Raw genomic sequence first — 19052 nt, forward strand, 5'->3', positions numbered from 1 at the left:
AAGATGCGATCGACTTGTTGGGTAATAAGCCGGCCATGATCGTGTAAAATGGCTTCATCGTAGATCGATTAGTTTCTGAGATATAACCGGAAATGTAAAAGTGCAAAACCTACCGCTTAATCTCGCGAGACCTGTACCTGAGCCCTGAGCGCGCCCATGTGTCGCCCCCAGGGCGTGTCGCCGGACGGTTCTGTGTGTCGGACTGAAACCTGAACCTGCCTGAGTGTTATGCTATGACTCCCCAGGGCGTGTCGCCGGATGGGGCGGCCGGCTACCGGGACGGGCTGCGGCGGGCCACCAACGGCCACCCGCTCTCCGCCGAGGAGGTACAGAAGGTCGTCAGCCGGGTGAACCAGCTCTCCAGCTAGCGGCGCAGAGGTCAGTCACCGCACCGGGCGTATTGCACGGGGACCCTAACAGACGCCTCACTCCTTTCCCTCATCTCAGTTGTTCTTTTATTTTTTTATTATTATAAATAATGGAGATAGACCAGAGCATTTTCGGTGCATATTTTAGGGTCATGTTACTCCAACGGGGTTGCGTTGTCGGCACAGTCCTGTCTGGTCTGTGTGCTGCGGCGATGCTCTGCCATCCGGTGACCCAACGCCACTGTCCGCTGACCGAGTGTCGGCTCTCTGCTGACCGTGTAACGTCTGTCCGTCAGGGTGGTGGCCGTGAACGCCTGTCGGACGGCGCCGGAGGGCAGCGCCGGCCGGCTGCTGTCACTGCTGGACCAGCTGCGGCTGCCGGACGCCGGAGCGCTGCCCGACTGGGGTCTACATCCTGGTATGTTACTGGGAGCGGCACGGTGTGTGTTGGGTGCTTCTGACGGTCAGTTGTAGTAACTGTTAGTTCCTCTACTGGCCACCAGGTGAAAAGCGTATTAGCTGTACAGCAATGTAGAGTTGCTTCAGCTTTGGCGTAAACTTTCTCCTCTTCCGCTCACCATTCACCACCAGAGTCAGCAGCGTCTCGGCTGGCGGTCCAGTCAGTCAGAGCGAGTGTCTTCACTCGCCACAGCGGGCCGGACCCATTACAGGGCAGCAGAGTTATCAGTTACCAAGCCTTGGCCTATAAAGAAAACCAGGAAATAGTAGCAATTGCATATATGTAATGATTCTACTCTATTACGTTTGAGCTAGCGAAGCGTATTCCTGTAACGTTTTTAATAGGCTTGTAAGTCAGCAACCGCTGGGCTGATTGACCTGCGTTACTCTTTGTTGCGCGTAATCCTATCCCTTCCATCTCGTTATTGACTACAACTGATGTATCATGGTGAGCGTCGTGACACGTGCGACGTGAAGGGCCAAGAGTGTTCGTTATTCTGCTGCAGTAGCGATTTTGGGTTGCTCATATATCTTGAACCCTGAACTGCCACGCCGATTGCGCTCAAATTTGGTACACTGTTTGGGACTGGTTGATAGGGATGTGTTTTTTATAACTAGCATGTGTTTTTCTATAGCGCGGAGAAGAAAGTAGGGATTGTTAGGGTTAAGCAGGGACTCACCGATGTTAGATCCCTCTCTGGGTCTTTTCATAGGGGGTCACGGTCCTGACCCGAGATAGCTGAGCTGTGTCGCAGCCCTGACCTCAGACAGCTGAGCTGTGCACGCCGTCGGCTCGGCCGTCAGTCGCCACAGCCGCTGACGCCAGTGTCCAAACAGCTCCAAACAATATCCGGCCCTGTATAGCAGGATAAGCCATCAGAGGCGGGAGTGATCACCGGAACGGGCTGCATGGTACAGGACGGGCTGGGAACATGTCAACTCCAGCATGACGTGTTCCCAGTGTACCTGCATGTAGTTTCTTTATTCCTCAGCAGTTGTCATCCCCTTGGCGTTAGTGTTTCGCGTCTCTCCATTGATCACTCCCGCCTCTGATGGCTTATCCTGCTATACAGGGCCGGATATTGTTTGGAGCTGTTTGGACACTTGCGTCAGCGGCTGTGGCGCCTGACGGCCGAGCCGACGGCGTGCACAGCTCAGCTGTCTGAGGTCAGGGCTGCGACACAGCTCAGCTATCTCGGGTCAGGACCGTGACCTATGAAAGGACCCAGAGAGGGATCTAACATCGGTGACTCCCTGCTTAACCCTAACAATCCCCACTTTTTTGTCCGCGATATAAAAAACACATGCGGTTAGAGTACCTGTGTCGAATTAAGTAACTGGTTGATAGGGACTGGTTGATAGGGATGTGTTTTTTATAACTCGCATGTGTTTTTTATAGCGCGGAGAAAAAAGTAGGGATTGTTAGGGTTAAGCAGGGAGTCACCGATGTTAGATCCCCCTCTGGGTCTTTTCATAGGGGTCACGGTCCTGACCCGAGATAGCTGAGCTGTGTCGCAGCCCTGACCTCAGACAGCTGAGCTGTGCACGCCGTCGGCTCGGCCGTCAGTCGCCACAGCCGCTGACGCCAGTGTCCAAATAGCTCCAAACAATATCCGGCCCTGTATAGCAGGATAAGCCATCAGAGGCGGGAGTGATCACCGGAACGGGTTGCATGGTACAGGACGGGCTGGGAACACGTCAACTCTAGCATGACGTGTTCCCAGTGTACCTGCATGTAGTTTCTTTATTCCTCAGCAGTTGTCATCCCCTTGGCGTTAGTGTTTCGCGTCCCTCCATTGATCACTCCCGCCTCTGATGGCTTATCCTGCTATACAGGGCCGGATATTGTTTGGAGCTGTTTGGACACTGGCGTCAGCGGCTGTGGCGACTGACGGCCGTGCCGACGGCGTGCACAGCTCAGCTGTCTGAGCCCTGAGGTCAGGGCTGCGACACAGCTCAGCTATCTCGGGTCAGGACCGTGACCTATGAAAGGACCCAGAGAGGGATCTAACATCGGTGACTCCCTGCTTAACCCTAACAATCCCCACTTTTTTGTCCGCGATATAAAAAACACATGCGGTTAGGCTACCTGTGTCGAATTAATTAAAGTTTATTATGTCAAAGTTTCAAAACATCAATCCGGTCTGCATGTCTGACTGCTCGCAGAACGGTTCTAGAGGCAGTGTCAGCGCGCGCGGAACGGTCCTCAGATGTGTCCACTTTCAAGCGCGGAACGGTCCTACTGCGCCACCAGACTTCTCTCCCTCTCCCCTCCCCCCTGTCCGCTGGTCTATGTCAGACACCAGTATACCACTGACCTCCCCTACCCTCCCCTGACCTTCTCAGGTGCCAGCTGAGACGCTGGTCGGCCTACAGAACCTGCTCGTTCACCTGCGGGACGTCTCGGCAGAGAACGCGCACGTCTACCATTACCGACTCTGGGACGCTAAGAGGGTCAAGGTGGAGACCGCCCAGAACAGGGTATGTAACACAGACCGTAACACAAGCCGTAACGCAGGTCGTTACACAGGGCGTAAAATAGATTGAACACAGACCGTAACATAGATCGAACACAGACCGTAACACTGGCTGCGTACGTGCGGGCACTCGGCCGGCCGGAACTGGGCTGGATCCATTGGGCAATGAACAGGTGCTTTCTGTGACAGCGTCACCGCTGCAGGTCAGTCAGGGACACACAGACACTGCACCCGGCGCCCTTGTGCATGGTACAGGGCTCGCGGGTTTTAGCGTTAGGTTTTGCACCTAGAAAATTTAGTGTACTTCAGGCTATATCTTCGTCGTCTTAAGCTTTTAAGTGTTGAAGATGCGATCGACTTGTTGGGTAACAAGCCGGCCATGATCGTGTAAAATGGCTTCATCGTAGATCGATTAGTTTCTGAGATATAACCGGAAATGTAAAAGTGCAAAACCTACCGCTTAATCTCGCGAGACCTGTACCTGAGCCCTGAGCGCGCCCATGTGTCGCCCCCAGGGCGTGTCGCCGGACGGTTCTGTGTGTCGGACTGAAACCTGAACCTGCCTGAGTGTTATGCTATGACTCCCCAGGGCGTGTCGCCGGATGGGGCGGCCGGCTACCGGGACGGGCTGCGGTGGACCACCAACGGCCACCCGCTCTCCGCCGAGGAGGTACAGAAGGTCGTCAGCCGGGTGAACCAGCTCTCCAGCTAGCGGCGATGAGGTCAGTCACCGCACCGGGCGTATTGCACGGGGACCCTAACAGACGCCTCACTCCTTTCCCTCATCTCAGTTGTTCTTTCATTTTTTTATTATTATAAATAATGGAGATAGACCAGAGCATTTTCGGTGCACTTATTAGGGTCATGTTACTCCAACGGGGTTGCGTTGTCTTCATCTTCATCTTCTTCTTCGTGTTATCGGGGCAAGAGGCACGATGTCCTGTAGGGCCCGTTCTCGCCGATTTCCATAACTTCACTTAGTACTCAGTCTGTTACAGGAGTGGAGTACCAGATCGACTCCCAGTGTGCATCCAGCCTGTTCTTAAAGACGTTGACTGAGGGCGAATGTACAATTTCTGCTGGAAGCCCGTTCCAATCGTTAATACACCGCACAGAAAATGAATTCAGTCTGGCACGGCAGGTTGCACGAGGCTTCCGTAGTTTAAGTGTGTGACCCCGAGTTCGCCTTTCAGGATTCGTTGCCAGAAGCTCTGAAGGATCAGTATCAACGTGGCCGTGCAGCATCTTGTATGCGTGAATCATATCCATGCGTCTACGCCGATAGTACAGTGACGGGAGCTTCAGTCTCTTCAGCCTTTCAGGATATGGAAGGTGGCGGATGCTCGCCACTAACCGGGTGGCTCTTCTTTGAACCCTTTCGACTGCCTTCTGATCAGCTCTATTGAACGGACCCCAAACAAGACTGCTGAACTCCAGGTGAGGCCGCACGAGAGATTTGAACAGAAGAGGCAGGGTAAATTCATCTAAAAAGGCGAAGGACCGGCGGATGACCGCAAGAACTTGAGACGCTTTGAAGACCGCCGTAGACGCTTGCTGTCGAAACTTCAAGATCGAGTCGACCTGCACACCCAGGTCTCTCTCGACTGACGTGTTTGTCAGTCTGTCCGACCCCATTTGAAATGAGTGGTGGTCCTTGGCTGCACCAACATGAAGCACTTTGCACTTATTCTCGTTAAATGGCAGCTGCCAAGTTCTAGACCATTCCACGAGGGCGTTCAGGTCTGCCTGCAATGTCCGCACATCATGTTCAGAAGAGATGCCTGAGAACAGCTTTGTGTCATCTGCGAACATTCGCACATTTGAAGTGACAGCATCTGGCAAGTCATTGACATAGAGCAAGAAGAGCAATGGGCCCAACACTGAGCCTTGGGGCACACCACTGCGCACAGGGACCAAATCTGACAGGTTTCCATATAGGGACACTTGCTGCATTCTGTCTTCCAGGAATGCTTCAATCCAAGACAACACTCGGTCACCAATACCATAGCAGCGCAGCTTGCCTATCAGTCTCTTGTGTGGGACGGAGTCGAACGCCTTTCGGAAGTCAAGGTAAATCACTTCGACCTCCGTCTTGTCCTCCAACAGGCGGCTCCATGAGTCTATAGAGTCAAGCAGTTGCGTATCACAAGATCGCTTCGGGCGGAAGCCATGTTGGTCCTTGGACAACAGGTCATTTGACAGCAAATGGTCCATTAAACAATCACGAATGAGCGACTCGAGAATCTTACAGGGAACAGATGTGAGGCTGACAGGTCTATAGTTTCTTGGGTCTTCCTTTTCACCTTTCTTAAAGATTGGTATGACTTTACCGTGCTTCCAGTCTGCAGGAATAGACCCAGTTTCAAGCGATTTTCGGAACAGTAAGGTCAAGGGAAGGGAGAGAGGACCACTCAATTCCCTTAAAATGCGGGGGTGAATGTCATCAGCTCCTGGGGCACTATTGGGGTTCAGTGCTTTAAGCTTTTGCTTCACTGCGAAAAGGTTGACTGGTATATCGATCAGCGGCGGCCCTGTGTAACGGTTTGCTAGTTGTGGCACGACATCCGTTTTTTCAATAGTGAATGCGCCTGAGAAGACGTCATTCAGGAGCGAGGCCTTCTCTTTTTCCTCGCTAACAAGCTGGCCCTGGTCGTTTCTTAGATCACCAATACTTGATTTAACTTTACGGCGGCTGTTCACATATTTCCAAAAAGCCTTCGGGTTTTCTTTCATGTTTGCTGATATCTTAGCTTCAAAATCTTTCCTTAACTGGCGAGTCAATGTCCTAAGCTTATTTCTGCAAATCTTATATCTGCTATAGTCGATGGGGTCTTGCGTTCTCATGTACACTGACCACAGTACCTTCTTCTTCTTCTTGAGGTTTAGTGAACGGCTATTCATGTAAACGTTCTTTACATGAATTGTCGGCACAGTCCTGTCTGGTCTGTGTGCTGCGGCGATGCTCTGCCATCCGGTGACCCAACGCCACTGTCCGCTGACCGAGTGTCGGCTCTCTGCTGACCGTGTAACGTCTGTCCGTCAGGGTGGTGGCCGTGAACGCCTGTCGGACGGCGCCGGAGGGCAGCGCCGGCCGGCTGCTGTCACTGCTGGACCAGCTGCGGCTGCCGGACGCCGGAGCGCTGCCCGACTGGGGTCTACATCCTGGTATGTTACTGGGAGCGGCACGGTGTGTGTTGGGTGCTTCTGACGGTCAGTTGTAGTAACTGTTAGTTCCTCTACTGGCCAACAGGTGAAAAGCGTATTAGCTGTACGGCAATGTAGAGTTGCTTCAGCTTTGGCGTAAACTTTCTCCTCTTCCGCTCACCATTCACCACCAGAGTCAGCAGCGTCTCGGCTGGCGGTCCAGTCAGTCAGAGCGAGTGTCTTCACTCGCCACAGCGGGCCGGACCCATTACAGGGCAGCAGAGTTATCAGTTACCAAGTCTTGGCCTATAAAGAAAACCAGGAAATAGTAGCAATTGCATATATGTAATGATTCTACTCTATTACGTTTGAGCTAGCGAAGCGTATTCCTGTAACGTTTTTAATAGGCTTGTAAGTCAGCAACCGCTGGGCTGATTGACCTGTGTTACTCTTTGTTGCGCGTAATCCTATCCCTTCCATCTCGTTATTGACTACAACTGATGTATCTTGGTGAGTTATTGACTACAACTGATGTATCATGGTGAGCGTCGTGACACGTGCGACGTGAAGGGCCAAGAGTGTTCGTTATTCTGCTGCAGTAGCGATTTTGGGTTGCTCATATATCTTGAACCCTGAACTGCCACGCCGATTGCGCTCAAATTTGGTACACTGTTTGGGACTGGTTGATAGGGATGTGTTTTTTATAACTCGCATGTGTTTTTTTATAGCGCGGAGAAAAAAGTAGGGATTGTTAGGGTTAAGCAGGGACTCACCGATGTTAGATCCCTCTCTGGGTCTTTTCATAGGGGGTCACGGTCCTGACCCGAGATAGCTGAGCTGTGTCGCAGCCCTGACCTCAGACAGCTGAGCTGTGCACGCCATCGGCTCGGCCGTCAGTCGCCACAGCCGCTGACGCCAGTGTCCAAACAGCTCCCAACAATATCCGGCCCTGCGGGAGTGATCACCGGAACGGGCTGCATGGTACAGGATGGGCTGGGAACACGTCAACTCCAGCATGACGTGTTCCCAGTGTACCTGCATGTAGTTTCTTTATTCCTCAGCAGTTGTCATCCCCTTGGCGTTAGTGTTTCGCGTCCCTCCATTGATCACTCCCGCCTCTGATGGCTTATCCTGCTATACAGGGCCGGATATTGTTTGGAGCTGTTTGGACACTGGCGTCAGCGGCTGTGGCGACTGACGGCCGAGCCGACGGCGTGCACAGCTCAGCTGTCTGAGCCCTGAGGTCAGGGCTGCGACACAGCTCAGCTATCTCGGGTCAGGACCGTGACCTATGAAAGGACCCAGAGAGGGATCTAACATCGGTGACTCCCTGCTTAACCCGCGCCCCGTAGGGCTACCGGCGGACCCTACCACCCGTAGGGGGGGGGGGGCGTTTCGGCCCCCCTAAGATCTCGGAAAGTTACCGGCTGATTTTCAAAATTCAAACGGCGTTCGATAGCCCCACCCGGGAACTACCTTGTGACCGAATTTCATTGACCTAGGTCAAACCGATGACGTCACAGGTCGGGTCAAAGGTCAGATTTTCACCGCTCACAGGCAATTCAAGAAATGTGCTGTGAAAGCGAGTAAATTGGTAATTTATTGAAAACCATCGATGGTACATTGTTCGTCAAACACATACTTTGCTATCTGAGGTCACTGATACCAGGTCAGGTCACAGCGAGGTCAGGTCACCGGGGGTCACAATATGAATGTGTCGTGTGATACATGTTTTATGGTCCATTTTACATGACAAATGCGATTATGTGGGTTAGGCAGCCTTTGGGGCCAGCCTAGGTCACGTTTTTGTGAAGGTCAGGTCAAGGTCAGGTCAAATTAGGTCAAATTTCAAAGTTGATATTTTTGCATAAAATGGGTATCGATTCGATGCAGCTCGTCACGGGGAGTCTAATGGTGGTCTTCGTTTTGCTCTACAAGTTCTAGAATTGCCAAAAATTGAGTTTGAAAATTTGACGTCATCATTTTTGAACAGTTTTTTCGCTATAACTTGGCCAATAAACGAGGTATCGATCTGAAATTTGGTATGTAGATAGAAGATGGTAGGCACTATCACATATATTCCGGTTTTTCGAAACTCAAAAACTTTTTGGATTTTTTGGCGAATATATCCAAAAAAATGCTTTTTTGATTTTTGGGGGTCAAAATTCAAAAATTTCAAAAATTCGAGACAGCAGTTTTGTAGCCCTGTCAATTCTACACCTTTTATGTCTTGATCATTTTTCTATATCTTCAAAGCTGTAGTCCTGACAGGTCTTCTCGCGAAGGTCTTTTTTCGGTCGAAAATGACAGAACATGACGTCACTCTGAAGTCATTTGTGGCCAACCTATCATAGCCTCTAGAAAAAATTTTGGTCACAATGTGTAAAATTGATGCCCGGAGGGGTCCTGAAAGTTTGGTGGCGATATCTCCAGCCGTTTAGGAGATATCGACCGAAAAGGACAGGGGGGGCCGTTTCGGCCCCCCCCCCTACGGGGCGCGGGTTAACCCTAACAATCCCCACTTTTTTGTCCGCGATATAAAAAAAAACACATGCGGTAAGAGTACCTGTGTCGAATTAATTAAAGTTTATTATGTCAAAGTTTCAAAACATCAATCCGGTCTGCATGTCTGACTGCTCGCAGAACGGTTCTAGAGGCAGTGTCAGCGCGCGCGGAACGGTCCTCAGATATGTCCACTTTCAAGCGCGGAACGGTCCTTCTGCGCCACCAGACTCCTCTCCCTCTCCCCTCCCCCTGTCCGCTGGTCTATGTCAGACACCAGTACACCACTGACCTCCCCTACCCTCTCCTGACCTTCTCAGGTGCCAGCTGAGACGCTGGTCGGCCTACAGAACCTGCTCGTTCACCTGTGGGACGTCTCGGCAGAGAACGCGCACGTCTACCAGTACCGACTCTGGGACGCTAAGAGGGTCAAGGTGGAGACCGCCCAGAACAGGGTATGTAACACAGACCGTAACACAAGCCGTAACGCAGGTCGTTACACAGGGCGTAAAATAGATTGAACACAGACCGTAACATAGATCGAACACAGACCGTAACACTGGCTGCGTACGTGCGGGCACTCGGCCGGCCGGAACTGGGCTGGATCCATTGGGCAATGAACAGGTGCTTTCTGTGACAGCGTCACCGCTGCAGGTCAGTCAGGGACACACAGACACTGCACCCGGCGCCCTTGTGCAATTGCATGGTACAGGGCTCGCGGGTTTTAGCGGTAGGTTTTGCACCTAGAAAATTTAGTGTACTTCAGGTTATATCTTCGTCGTCTTAAGCTTTTAAGTGTTGAAGATGCGATCGACTTGTTGGGTAATAAGCCGGCCATGATCGTGTAAAATGGCTTCATCGTAGATCGATTAGTTTCTGAGATATAACCGGAAATGTAAAAGTGCAAAACCTACCGCTTAATCTCGCGAGACCTGTACCTGAGCCCTGAGCGCGCCCATGTGTCGCCCCCAGGGCGTGTCGCCGGACGGTTCTGTGTGTCGGACTGAAACCTGAACCTGCCTGAGTGTTATGCTATGACTCCCCAGGGCGTGTCGCCGGATGGGGCGGCCGGCTACCGGGACGGGCTGCGGCGGGCCACCAACGGCCACCCGCTCTCCGCCGAGGAGGTACAGAAGGTCGTCAGCCGGGTGAACCAGCTCTCCAGCTAGCGGCGCAGAGGTCAGTCACCGCACCGGGCGTATTGCACGGGGACCCTAACAGACGCCTCACTCCTTTCCCTCATCTCAGTTGTTCTTTCATTTTTTTATTATTATAAATAATGGAGATAGACCAGAGCATTTTCGGTGCATATATTAGGGTCATGTTACTCCAACGGGGTTGCGTTGTCGGCACAGTCCTGTCTGGTCTGTGTGCTGCGGCGATGCTCTGCCATCCGGTGACCCAACGCCACTGTCCGCTGTTATGTTTTGGTTCGTTTGAGTGAAAGAGCACACGATCAATGAAAAACGCGATTTATTTACTGCGATACGTTCAGGCCGAAAGAGTCCAAAAAGATAACAAGTATGGCGAGCGCCGCGCCTCGTCGCCCGCGCCAGCTCTGCCGCTCGGCGCGCAGTCAGCTGGCGGCGGCAGAGGCGCTCACAGGCATGTAGCCGGGGCGGCCAGCGGTGGCGGCGGCAGGGGCGCGCGCAGGCGCGGCCAGCAGCCGTGCGGGGGTTGGACCATAACACAACACCTCCCCCCCAAGACGATCACATCGTCTTCATTCCAAAGCGCCACAGCGGACCCTCCGGGGTCCGGGCGCACAAGGCCACCGCAGCGCGGTGCAAACGGCGGCGCCTGCGCTCTCTTCCGCGGCGTCTCGGGCGCTTCTTGCAGCGGACGCGCCCGCCGTCGCACGGGGAGGTCCGCGGCAGGCGTCGCTCCGGTGTCGGTGGCGGCCACGGGTCGCGGTCAGCGGCGGCTCTGGTCACCCCTGGACTCGGGGCCACGAGCGGCGGCAGACGCGAGTCGCACTCCGTATCCCGCTCAGCGAGCATAGCTGCGACGACAGCTGCGTGAAGCGGGTCCTCATCCACCACCTCGACCGAGTGGAGGGTGGTGTCACCGAGGTTCGTGTCACCGCGCCGATCGGACTTGTCACCGGCGGACACGCATCCCTGCGGCGTACGGAGGAGCGCGGCGGCGTGAGCCGCCACCATTTGTGCGGGCGGGTCTCCGTCCCCACTCCGTACTGGCAGGCCTCCCGCCGGCGGCGGCGAGGCTCCGTAGGCGTCAGCCAGCTCGGTAGGCTGCGCCGCATGACTACAGCCGGCTTGGCCGGTGCCCGCCGGCGGCGGCGACTCGGCGGTGCTGGCGGCTGGGCCTCCATCCGTGTTTCGAGTTGGCATGCCTCCCGCCGGCGGCGGCGAGGCTCCGTAGACATCAGTAGTCTCACTCAGCTCGATGGGCTGTGCCGCACAACAGTCGGCTTGGCTGGTGTCCCCCGGCAGCGGCGACACGGCGTAGCCGGCGGCTGTACCTCCGTCCCTGGTCCGCGTGGGTAGGCCTCCCGCCGGCGGCGGCGAGGCTCCGTAGGCGGCAGCCGGCCTGGTAGACTGCGCTGCGGTGCACCCAATCTGGCCAGTGTCCGCCGGCGGCGGTGACACGGCGGGGCCGGCAGCTGCACATCGGCCCGTGCTCAGTGTTTGTAGGCCTCCCGCCGGCGGCGACGAGGCTCCGTAAGCTACAGCCGCTGCATCCGGGCCTGCAGGCTGCACCGCAGTGGCCCCGGGTTGGCCCGTGTCCGCCGGCGGCGGCAACACGGCGTCACCAGCGGCTTCGTTTCCATGGCTGGTCCGCGTTGGAAGGCTTCCCGTCGGCGACGACGAAGCTCCGTGGGCGTCAGCCGGCTCTGTAGGCTGCGCCGTGGTACATCCAGCTCGGTCCGTGTCCGCCTGCGGCGGTGACACGCCGGGGGCTGCCTCCATGGTCTGTGCTGGCCAGCCTCCCGCCGGCGGCGGGCAGGCTCCGCGCGCGCCAGCCGGCTCGGTGGGCTGCGCCGCGGTACGGCCGGCTCCTCGGCCCGTGTCTGCCGGCGGCACCGACACGGCGGCGCCGGTGGCAACCGATTGGCCTCCCGCCGGCGGCGGCGAGGCTCCGTACACTCCGTCCGTGCTGCACGTTGGAATGCCTCCCGCCGGCGGCGGCGAGGCTCCGTAGGCGCCCGTAGCTCCGTCCGGCTCTGTGGGCTGCTCCGCAGCACATCCGATTCGGCCCGTGTCCGCCGGCGGCGGTGACACGGCGTTGTCCGGGGCTTCATTGCTGTCCGTTGTCTGCGTTGGCCAGCCCCCCGCCGGCGGCGGCGAGGCTCCGTGGACGTCAGCAGCGTCACTCAGCCCCGTGGGCTGCAGCGCAGTGTGCCCGGCTGGGCCCGTGTCCGCCGGCGGCGGTGACACGGCGGTGCCGGCGGCTACCGCTACTAGCGCCACCCCCGGAGAGTCGCGTACTGTTGTCACTGCAGATGGCACCACCGCTGTGGTGCTGGCCCTCTGGTGGCACACCACCTCAAAATGTCCTGGTTCGCCACACGCACGACAGATGGCGCCAGCGGCGCGACACGTGTCTCCGCCGGCGTGCTGGCGACGACCACAGGTAGGGCAACGCTCAAGAAACTGACGAGATGTTTCGGCGGCGGCATGGGCGACACTCGGCCGCCTTCGGTCCCTCTTGTAGGCCGGCAGGTGGGCCACGAAATGTCCCTTGGTGCCGCAGAGGTCTTGGCACGTGACATGGGCACTCCACGTTTCCCTCACTGTCACGGCGTGTCTGAGCGTCGGCTCAGAGTCCTCCAGCCTGCTCACCGCTCCTGTCTCACTGTCGCGCACACTGCACTCGACACGGGCTTTGCACGTCGAGGCCGACTTCAGGTGCGGGGCCGGAGTCGCCGACGCCGGCAGGCAGACAGTCCGGCGGGCGGCGGCAGCTGGTCCAACGGATCCCTCAGCGCCTCGCTCAGCCCCCGACTCTGACACTCCGGCCGTCGTGCCCGTCCCGGTCCCCGCGGAGGGCTCTCTGTACAGCAGCCTCTCCAAACGCTCCAGGCGCTTGTCGGCCTCGGCGGCTCTCTCCGCCTGCCTCTCCAGCAGCGCCGTCAGTTCTTGAATCAAAATTTTCTTCATCGCGCTGTAAGCTGCTCAGTCACGTAATTACAAAATCGACCGCGCCATGTTATGTTTTGGTTCGTTTGAGTGAAAGAGCACACGATCAATGAAAAACGCGATTTATTTACTGCGATACGTTCAGGCCGAAAGAGTCCAAAAAGATAACAAGTATGGCGAGCGCCGCGCCTCGTCGCCCGCGCCAGCTCTGCCGCTCGGCGCGCAGTCAGCTGGCGGCGGCAGAGGCGCTCACAGGCATGTAGCCGGGGCGGCCAGCGGTGGCGGCGGCAGGGGCGCGCGCAGGCGCGGCCAGCAGCCGTGCGGGGGTTGGACCATAACACAACATCCGCTGACCGAGTGTCGGCTCTCTGCTGACCGTGTAACGTCTGTCCGTCAGGGTGGTGGCCGTGAACGCCTGTCGGACGGCGCCGGAGGGCAGCGCCGGCCGGCTGCTGTCACTGCTGGACCAGCTGCGGCTGCCGGACGCCGGAGCGCTGCCCGACTGGGGTCTACATCTTGGTATGTTACTGGGAGCGGCACGGTGTGTGTTGGGTGCTTCTGACGGTCAGTTGTAGTAACTGTTAGTTCCTCTACTGGCCACCAGGTGAAAAGCGTATTAGCTGTACAGCAATGTAGAGTTGCTTCAGCTTTGGCGTAAACTTTCTCCTCTTCCGCTCACCATTCACCACCAGAGTCAGCAGCGTCTCGGCTGGCGGTCCAGTCAGTCAGAGCGAGTGTCTTCACTCGCCACAGCGGGCCGGACCCATTACAGGGCAGCAGAGTTATCAGTTACCAAGCCTTGGCCTATAAAGAAAACCAGGAAATAGTAGCAATTGCATATATGTAATGATTCTACTCTATTACGTTTGAGCTAGCGAAGCGTATTCCTGTAACGTTTTTAATAGGCTTGTAAGTCAGCAACCGCTGGGCTGATTGACCTGCGTTACTCTTTGTTGCGCGTAATCCTATCCCTTCCATCTCGTTATTGACTACAACTGATGTATCTTGGTGAGTTATTAACTACAACTGATGTATCATGGTGAGCGTCGTGACACGTGCGACGTGAAGGGCCAAGAGTGTTCGTTATTCTGCTGCAGTAGCGATTTTGGGTTGCTCATATATCTTGAACCCTGAACTGCCACGCCGATTGCGCTCAAATTTGGTACACTGTTTGGGACTGGTTGATAGGGATGTGTTTTTTATAACTCGCATGTGTTTTTCTATAGCGCGGAGAAGAAAGTAGGGATTGTTAGGGTTAAGCAGGGACTCACCGATGTTAGATCCCTCTCTGGGTCTTTTCATAGGGGGTCACGGTCCTGACCCGAGATAGCTGAGCTGTGTCGCAGCCCTGACCTCAGACAGCTGAGCTGTGCACGCCGTCGGCTCGGCCGTCAGTGGCCACAGCCGCTGACGCCAGTGTCCAAACAGCTCCAAACAATATCCGGCCCTGTATAGCAGGATAAGCCATCAGAGGCGGGAGTGATCACCGGAACGGGCTGCATGGTACAGGACGGGCTGGGAACATGTCAACTCCAGCATGACGTGTTCCCAGTGTACCTGCATGTAGTTTCTTTATTCCTCAGCAGTTGTCATCCCCTTGGCGTTAGTGTTTCGCGTCTCTCCATTGATCACTCCCGCCTCTGATGGCTTATCCTGCTATACAGGGCCGGATATTGTTTGGAGCTGTTTGGACACTTGCGTCAGCGGCTGTGGCGCCTGACGGCCGAGCCGACGGCGTGCACAGCTCAGCTGTCTGAGGTCAGGGCTGCGACACAGCTCAGCTATCTCGGGTCTGGACCGTGACCTATGAAAGGACCCAGAGAGGGATCTAACATCGGTGACTCCCTGCTTAACCCTAACAATCCCCACTTTTTTGTCCGCGATATAAAAAACACATGCGGTTAGAGTACCTGTGTCGAATTAAGTAACTGGTTGATAGGGACTGGTTGATAGGGATGTGTTTTTTTTTATAACTCGCATGTGTTTTTTATAGCGCGGAGAAAAAAGTAGGAATTGTTAGGGTTAAGCAGGGAGTCACCGATGTTAGATCCCTCTCTGGGTCTTTTCATAGGGGTCACGGTCCTGACCCGAGATAGCTGAGCTGTGTCGCAGCCCTGACCTCAGACAGCTGAGCTGTGCACGCCGTCGGCTCGGCCGTCAGTCGCCACAGCCGCTGACGCCAGTGTCCAAATAGCTCAAAACAATATCCGGCCCTGTATAGCAGGATAAGCCATCAGAGGCGGGAGTGATCACCGGAACGGGCTGCATGGTACGGGACGGGCTGGGAACACGTCAACTCCAGCATGACGTGTTCCCAGTGTACCTGCATGTAGTTTCTTTCTTAGGTGTTGTTTTTATCCGCTGGGACTGAGAGCGTGAGATGATGTTTTTCGTACTACGCTGGAGTACGAAAAACATCATCTCATGTAGTTTCTTTATTCCTCAGCAGTTGTCATCCCCTTGGCGTTAGTGTTTCGCGTCCTTCCATTGATCACTCCCGCCTCTGATGGCTTATCCTGCTATACAGGGCCGGATATTGTTTGGAGCTGTTTGGACACTGGCGTCAGCGGCTGTGGCGACTGACGGCCGAGCCGACGGCGTGCACAGCTCAGCTGTCTGAGGTCAGGGCTGCGACACAGCTCAGCTATCTTGGGTCAGGACCGTGACCTATGAAAGGACCCAGAGAGGGATCTAACATCGGTGACTCCCTGCTTAACCCTAACAATCCCCACTTTTTTGTCCGCGATATAAAAAACACATGCGGTTAGAGTACCTGTGTCGATTTAATTAAAGTTTATTATGTCAAAGTTTCAAAACATCAATCCGGTCTGCATGTCTGACTGCTCGCAGAACGGTTCTAGAGGCAGTGTCAGCGCGCGCGGAACGTTCCTCAGATATGTCCACTTTCAAGCGCGGAACGGTCCTTCTGCGCCACCAGACTCCTCTCCCTCTCCCCTCCCCCTGTCCGCTGGTCTATGTCAGACACCAGTACACCACTGACCTCCCCTACCCTCTCCTGACCTTCTCAGGTGCCAGCTGAGACGCTGGTCGGCCTACAGAACCTGCTCGTTCACCTGTGGGACGTCTCGGCAGAGAACGCGCACGTCTACCAGTACCGACTCTGGGACGCTAAGAGGGTCAAGGTGGAGACCGCCCAGAACAGGGTATGTAACACAGACCGTAACACAAGCCGTAACGCAGGTCGTTACACAGGGCGTAAAATAGATTGAACACAGACCGTAACATAGATCGAACACAGACCGTAACACTGGCTGCGTACGTGCGGGCACTCGGCCGGCCGGAACTGGGCTGGATCCATTGGGCAATGAACAGGTGCTTTCTGTGACAGCGTCACCGCTGCAGGTCAGTCAGGGACACACAGACACTGCACCCGGCGCCCTTGTGCATGGTACAGGGCTCGCGGGTTTTAGCGTTAGGTTTTGCACCTAGAAAATTTAGTGTACTTCAGGCTATATCTTCGTCGTCTTAAGCTTTTAAGTGTTGAAGATGCGATCGACTTGTTGGGTAACAAGCCGGCCATGATCGTGTAAAATGGCTTCATCGTAGATCGATTAGTTTCTGAGATATAACCGGAAATGTAAAAGTGCAAAACCTACCGCTTAATCTCGCGAGACCTGTACCTGAGCCCTGAGCGCGCCCATGTGTCGCCCCCAGGGCGTGTCGCCGGACGGTTCTGTGTGTCGGACTGAAACCTGAACCTGCCTGAGTGTTATGCTATGACTCCCCAGGGCGTGTCGCCGGATGGGGCGGCCGGCTACCGGGACGGGCTGCGGTGGACCACCAACGGCCACCCGCTCTCCGCCGAGGAGGTACAGAAGGTCGTCAGCCGGGTGAACCAGCTCTCCAGCTAGCGGCGATGAGGTCAGTCACCGCACCGGGCGTATTGCACGGGGACCCTAACAGACGCCTCACTCCTTTCCCTCATCTCAGTTGTTCTTTCATTTTTTTTTTCATTATAAATAATGGAGATAGACCAGAGCATTTTCGGTGCACTTATTAGGGTCATGTTACTCCAACGGGGTTGCGTTGTCGGCACAGTCCTGTCTGGTCTGTGTGCTGCGGCGATGCTCTGCCATCCGGTGACCCAACGCCACTGTCCGCTGACCGAGTGTCGGCTCTCTGCTGACCGTGTAACGTCTGTCCGTCAGGGTGGTGGCCGTGAACGCCTGTCGGACGGCGCCGGAGGGCAGCGCCGGCCGGCTGCTGTCACTGCTGGACCAGCTGCGGCTGCCGGACGCCGGAGCGCTGCCCGGCTGGGGTCTACATCCTGGTATGTTACTGGGAGCGGCACGGTGTGTGTTGGGTGCTTCTGACGGTCAGTTGTAGTAACTGTTAGTTCCTCTACTGGCCAACAGGTGAAAAGCGTATTAGCTGTACGGCAATGTAGAGTTGCTTCAGCTTTGGCGTAAACTTTCTCCTCTTCCGCTCACCATTCACCACCAGAGTCAGCAGCGTCTCGGCTGGCGGTCCAGTCAGTCAGAGCGAGTGTCTTCACTCGCCACAGCGGGCCGGACCCATTACAGGGCAGCAGAGTTATCAGTTACCAAGTCTTGGCCTATAAAGAAAACCAGGAAATAGTAGCAATTGCATATATGTAATGATTCTACTCTATTACGTTTGAGCTAGCGAAGCGTATTCCTGTAACGTTTTTAATAGGCTTGTAAGTCAGCAACCGCTGGGCTGATTGACCTGCGTTACTCTTTGTTGCGCGTAATCCTATCCCTTCCATCTCGTTATTGACTACAACTGATGTATCTTGGTGAGTTATTGACTACAACTGATGTATCATGGTGAGCGTCGTGACACGTGCGACGTGAAGGGCCAAGAGTGTTCGTTATTCTGCTGCAGTAGCGATTTTGGGTTGCTCATATATCTTGAACCCTGAACTGCCACGCCGATTGCGCTCAAATTTGGTACACTGTTTGGGACTGGTTGATAGGGATGTGTTTTTTATAACTCGCATGTGTTTTTTTTATAGCGCGGAGAAAAAAGTAGGGATTGTTAGGGTTAAGCAGGGACTCACCGATGTTAGATCCCTCTCCGGGTCTTTTCATAGGGGGTCACGGTCCTGACCCGAGATAGCTGAGCTGTGTCGCAGCCCTGACCTCAGACAGCTGAGCTGTGCACGCCATCGGCTCGGCCGTCAGTCGCCACAGCCGCTGACGCCAGTGTTCAAACAGCTCCCAACAATATCCGGCCCTGCGGGAGTGATCACCGGAACGGGCTGCATGGTACAGGACGGGCTGGGAACACGTCAACTCCAGCATGACGTGTTCCCAGTGTACCTACCTGCATGTAGTTTCTTTATTCCTCAGCAGTTGTCATCCCCTTGGCGTTAGTGTTTCGCGTCCCTCCATTGATCACTCCCGCCTCTGATGGCTTATCCTGCTATACAGTGCCGGATATTGTTTGGAGCCGTTTGGACACTGGCGTCAGCGGCTGTGGCGACTGACGGCCGAGCCGACGGCGTGCACAGCTCAGCTGTCTGAGCCCTGAGGTCAGGGCTGCGACACAGCTCAGCTATCTCGGGTCAGGACCGTGACCTATGAAAGGACCCAGAGAGGGATCTAACATCGGTGACTCCCTGCTTAACCCGCGCCCCGTAGGGCTACCGGCGGACCCTACCACCCGTAGGGGGGGGGGGCGTTTCGCCCCCCCCCCTAAGATCTCGGAAAGTTACCGGCTGATTTTCAAAATTCAAACGGCGTTCGATAGCCCCACCCGGGAACTACCTTGTGACCAAATTTCATTGACCTAGGTCAAACCGATGACGTCACAGGTCGGGTCAAAGGTCAGATTTTCACCGTTCACAGGCAATTCAAGAAATGTGCTGTGAAAGCGAGTAAATTGGTAATTTATTGAAAACCATCGATGGTACATTGTTCGTCAAACACATACTTTGCTATCTGAGGTCACTGATACCAGGTCAGGTCACAGCGAGGTCAGGTCACCGGGGGTCACAATATGAATGTGTCGTGTGA

At 55.3% G+C, this 19052-nt stretch overlaps 1 protein-coding gene across 1 annotated transcript; it reads right to left on the reverse strand.

The window, feature by feature from the left end:
- Positions 1-10662: 10662 nt before the first annotated feature.
- LOC122377285 (skin secretory protein xP2-like) lies at positions 10663-11880 on the reverse strand. The gene has a single exon (XM_043357228.1). The coding sequence runs from the start codon at positions 11878-11880 to the stop codon at positions 10663-10665; it is 1218 nt and encodes a 405-aa protein (XP_043213163.1).
- Between the last annotated feature and the right edge of the window lie 7172 nt (positions 11881-19052).

The sequence above is a fragment of the Amphibalanus amphitrite genome, unplaced genomic scaffold (genome assembly GCF_019059575.1).
Source record: "Amphibalanus amphitrite isolate SeventyFive unplaced genomic scaffold, NRLGWU_Aamphi_draft 002698F_arrow, whole genome shotgun sequence".
In the NCBI taxonomy this organism is placed as follows: Eukaryota; Metazoa; Arthropoda; class Thecostraca; order Balanomorpha; family Balanidae; genus Amphibalanus; species Amphibalanus amphitrite.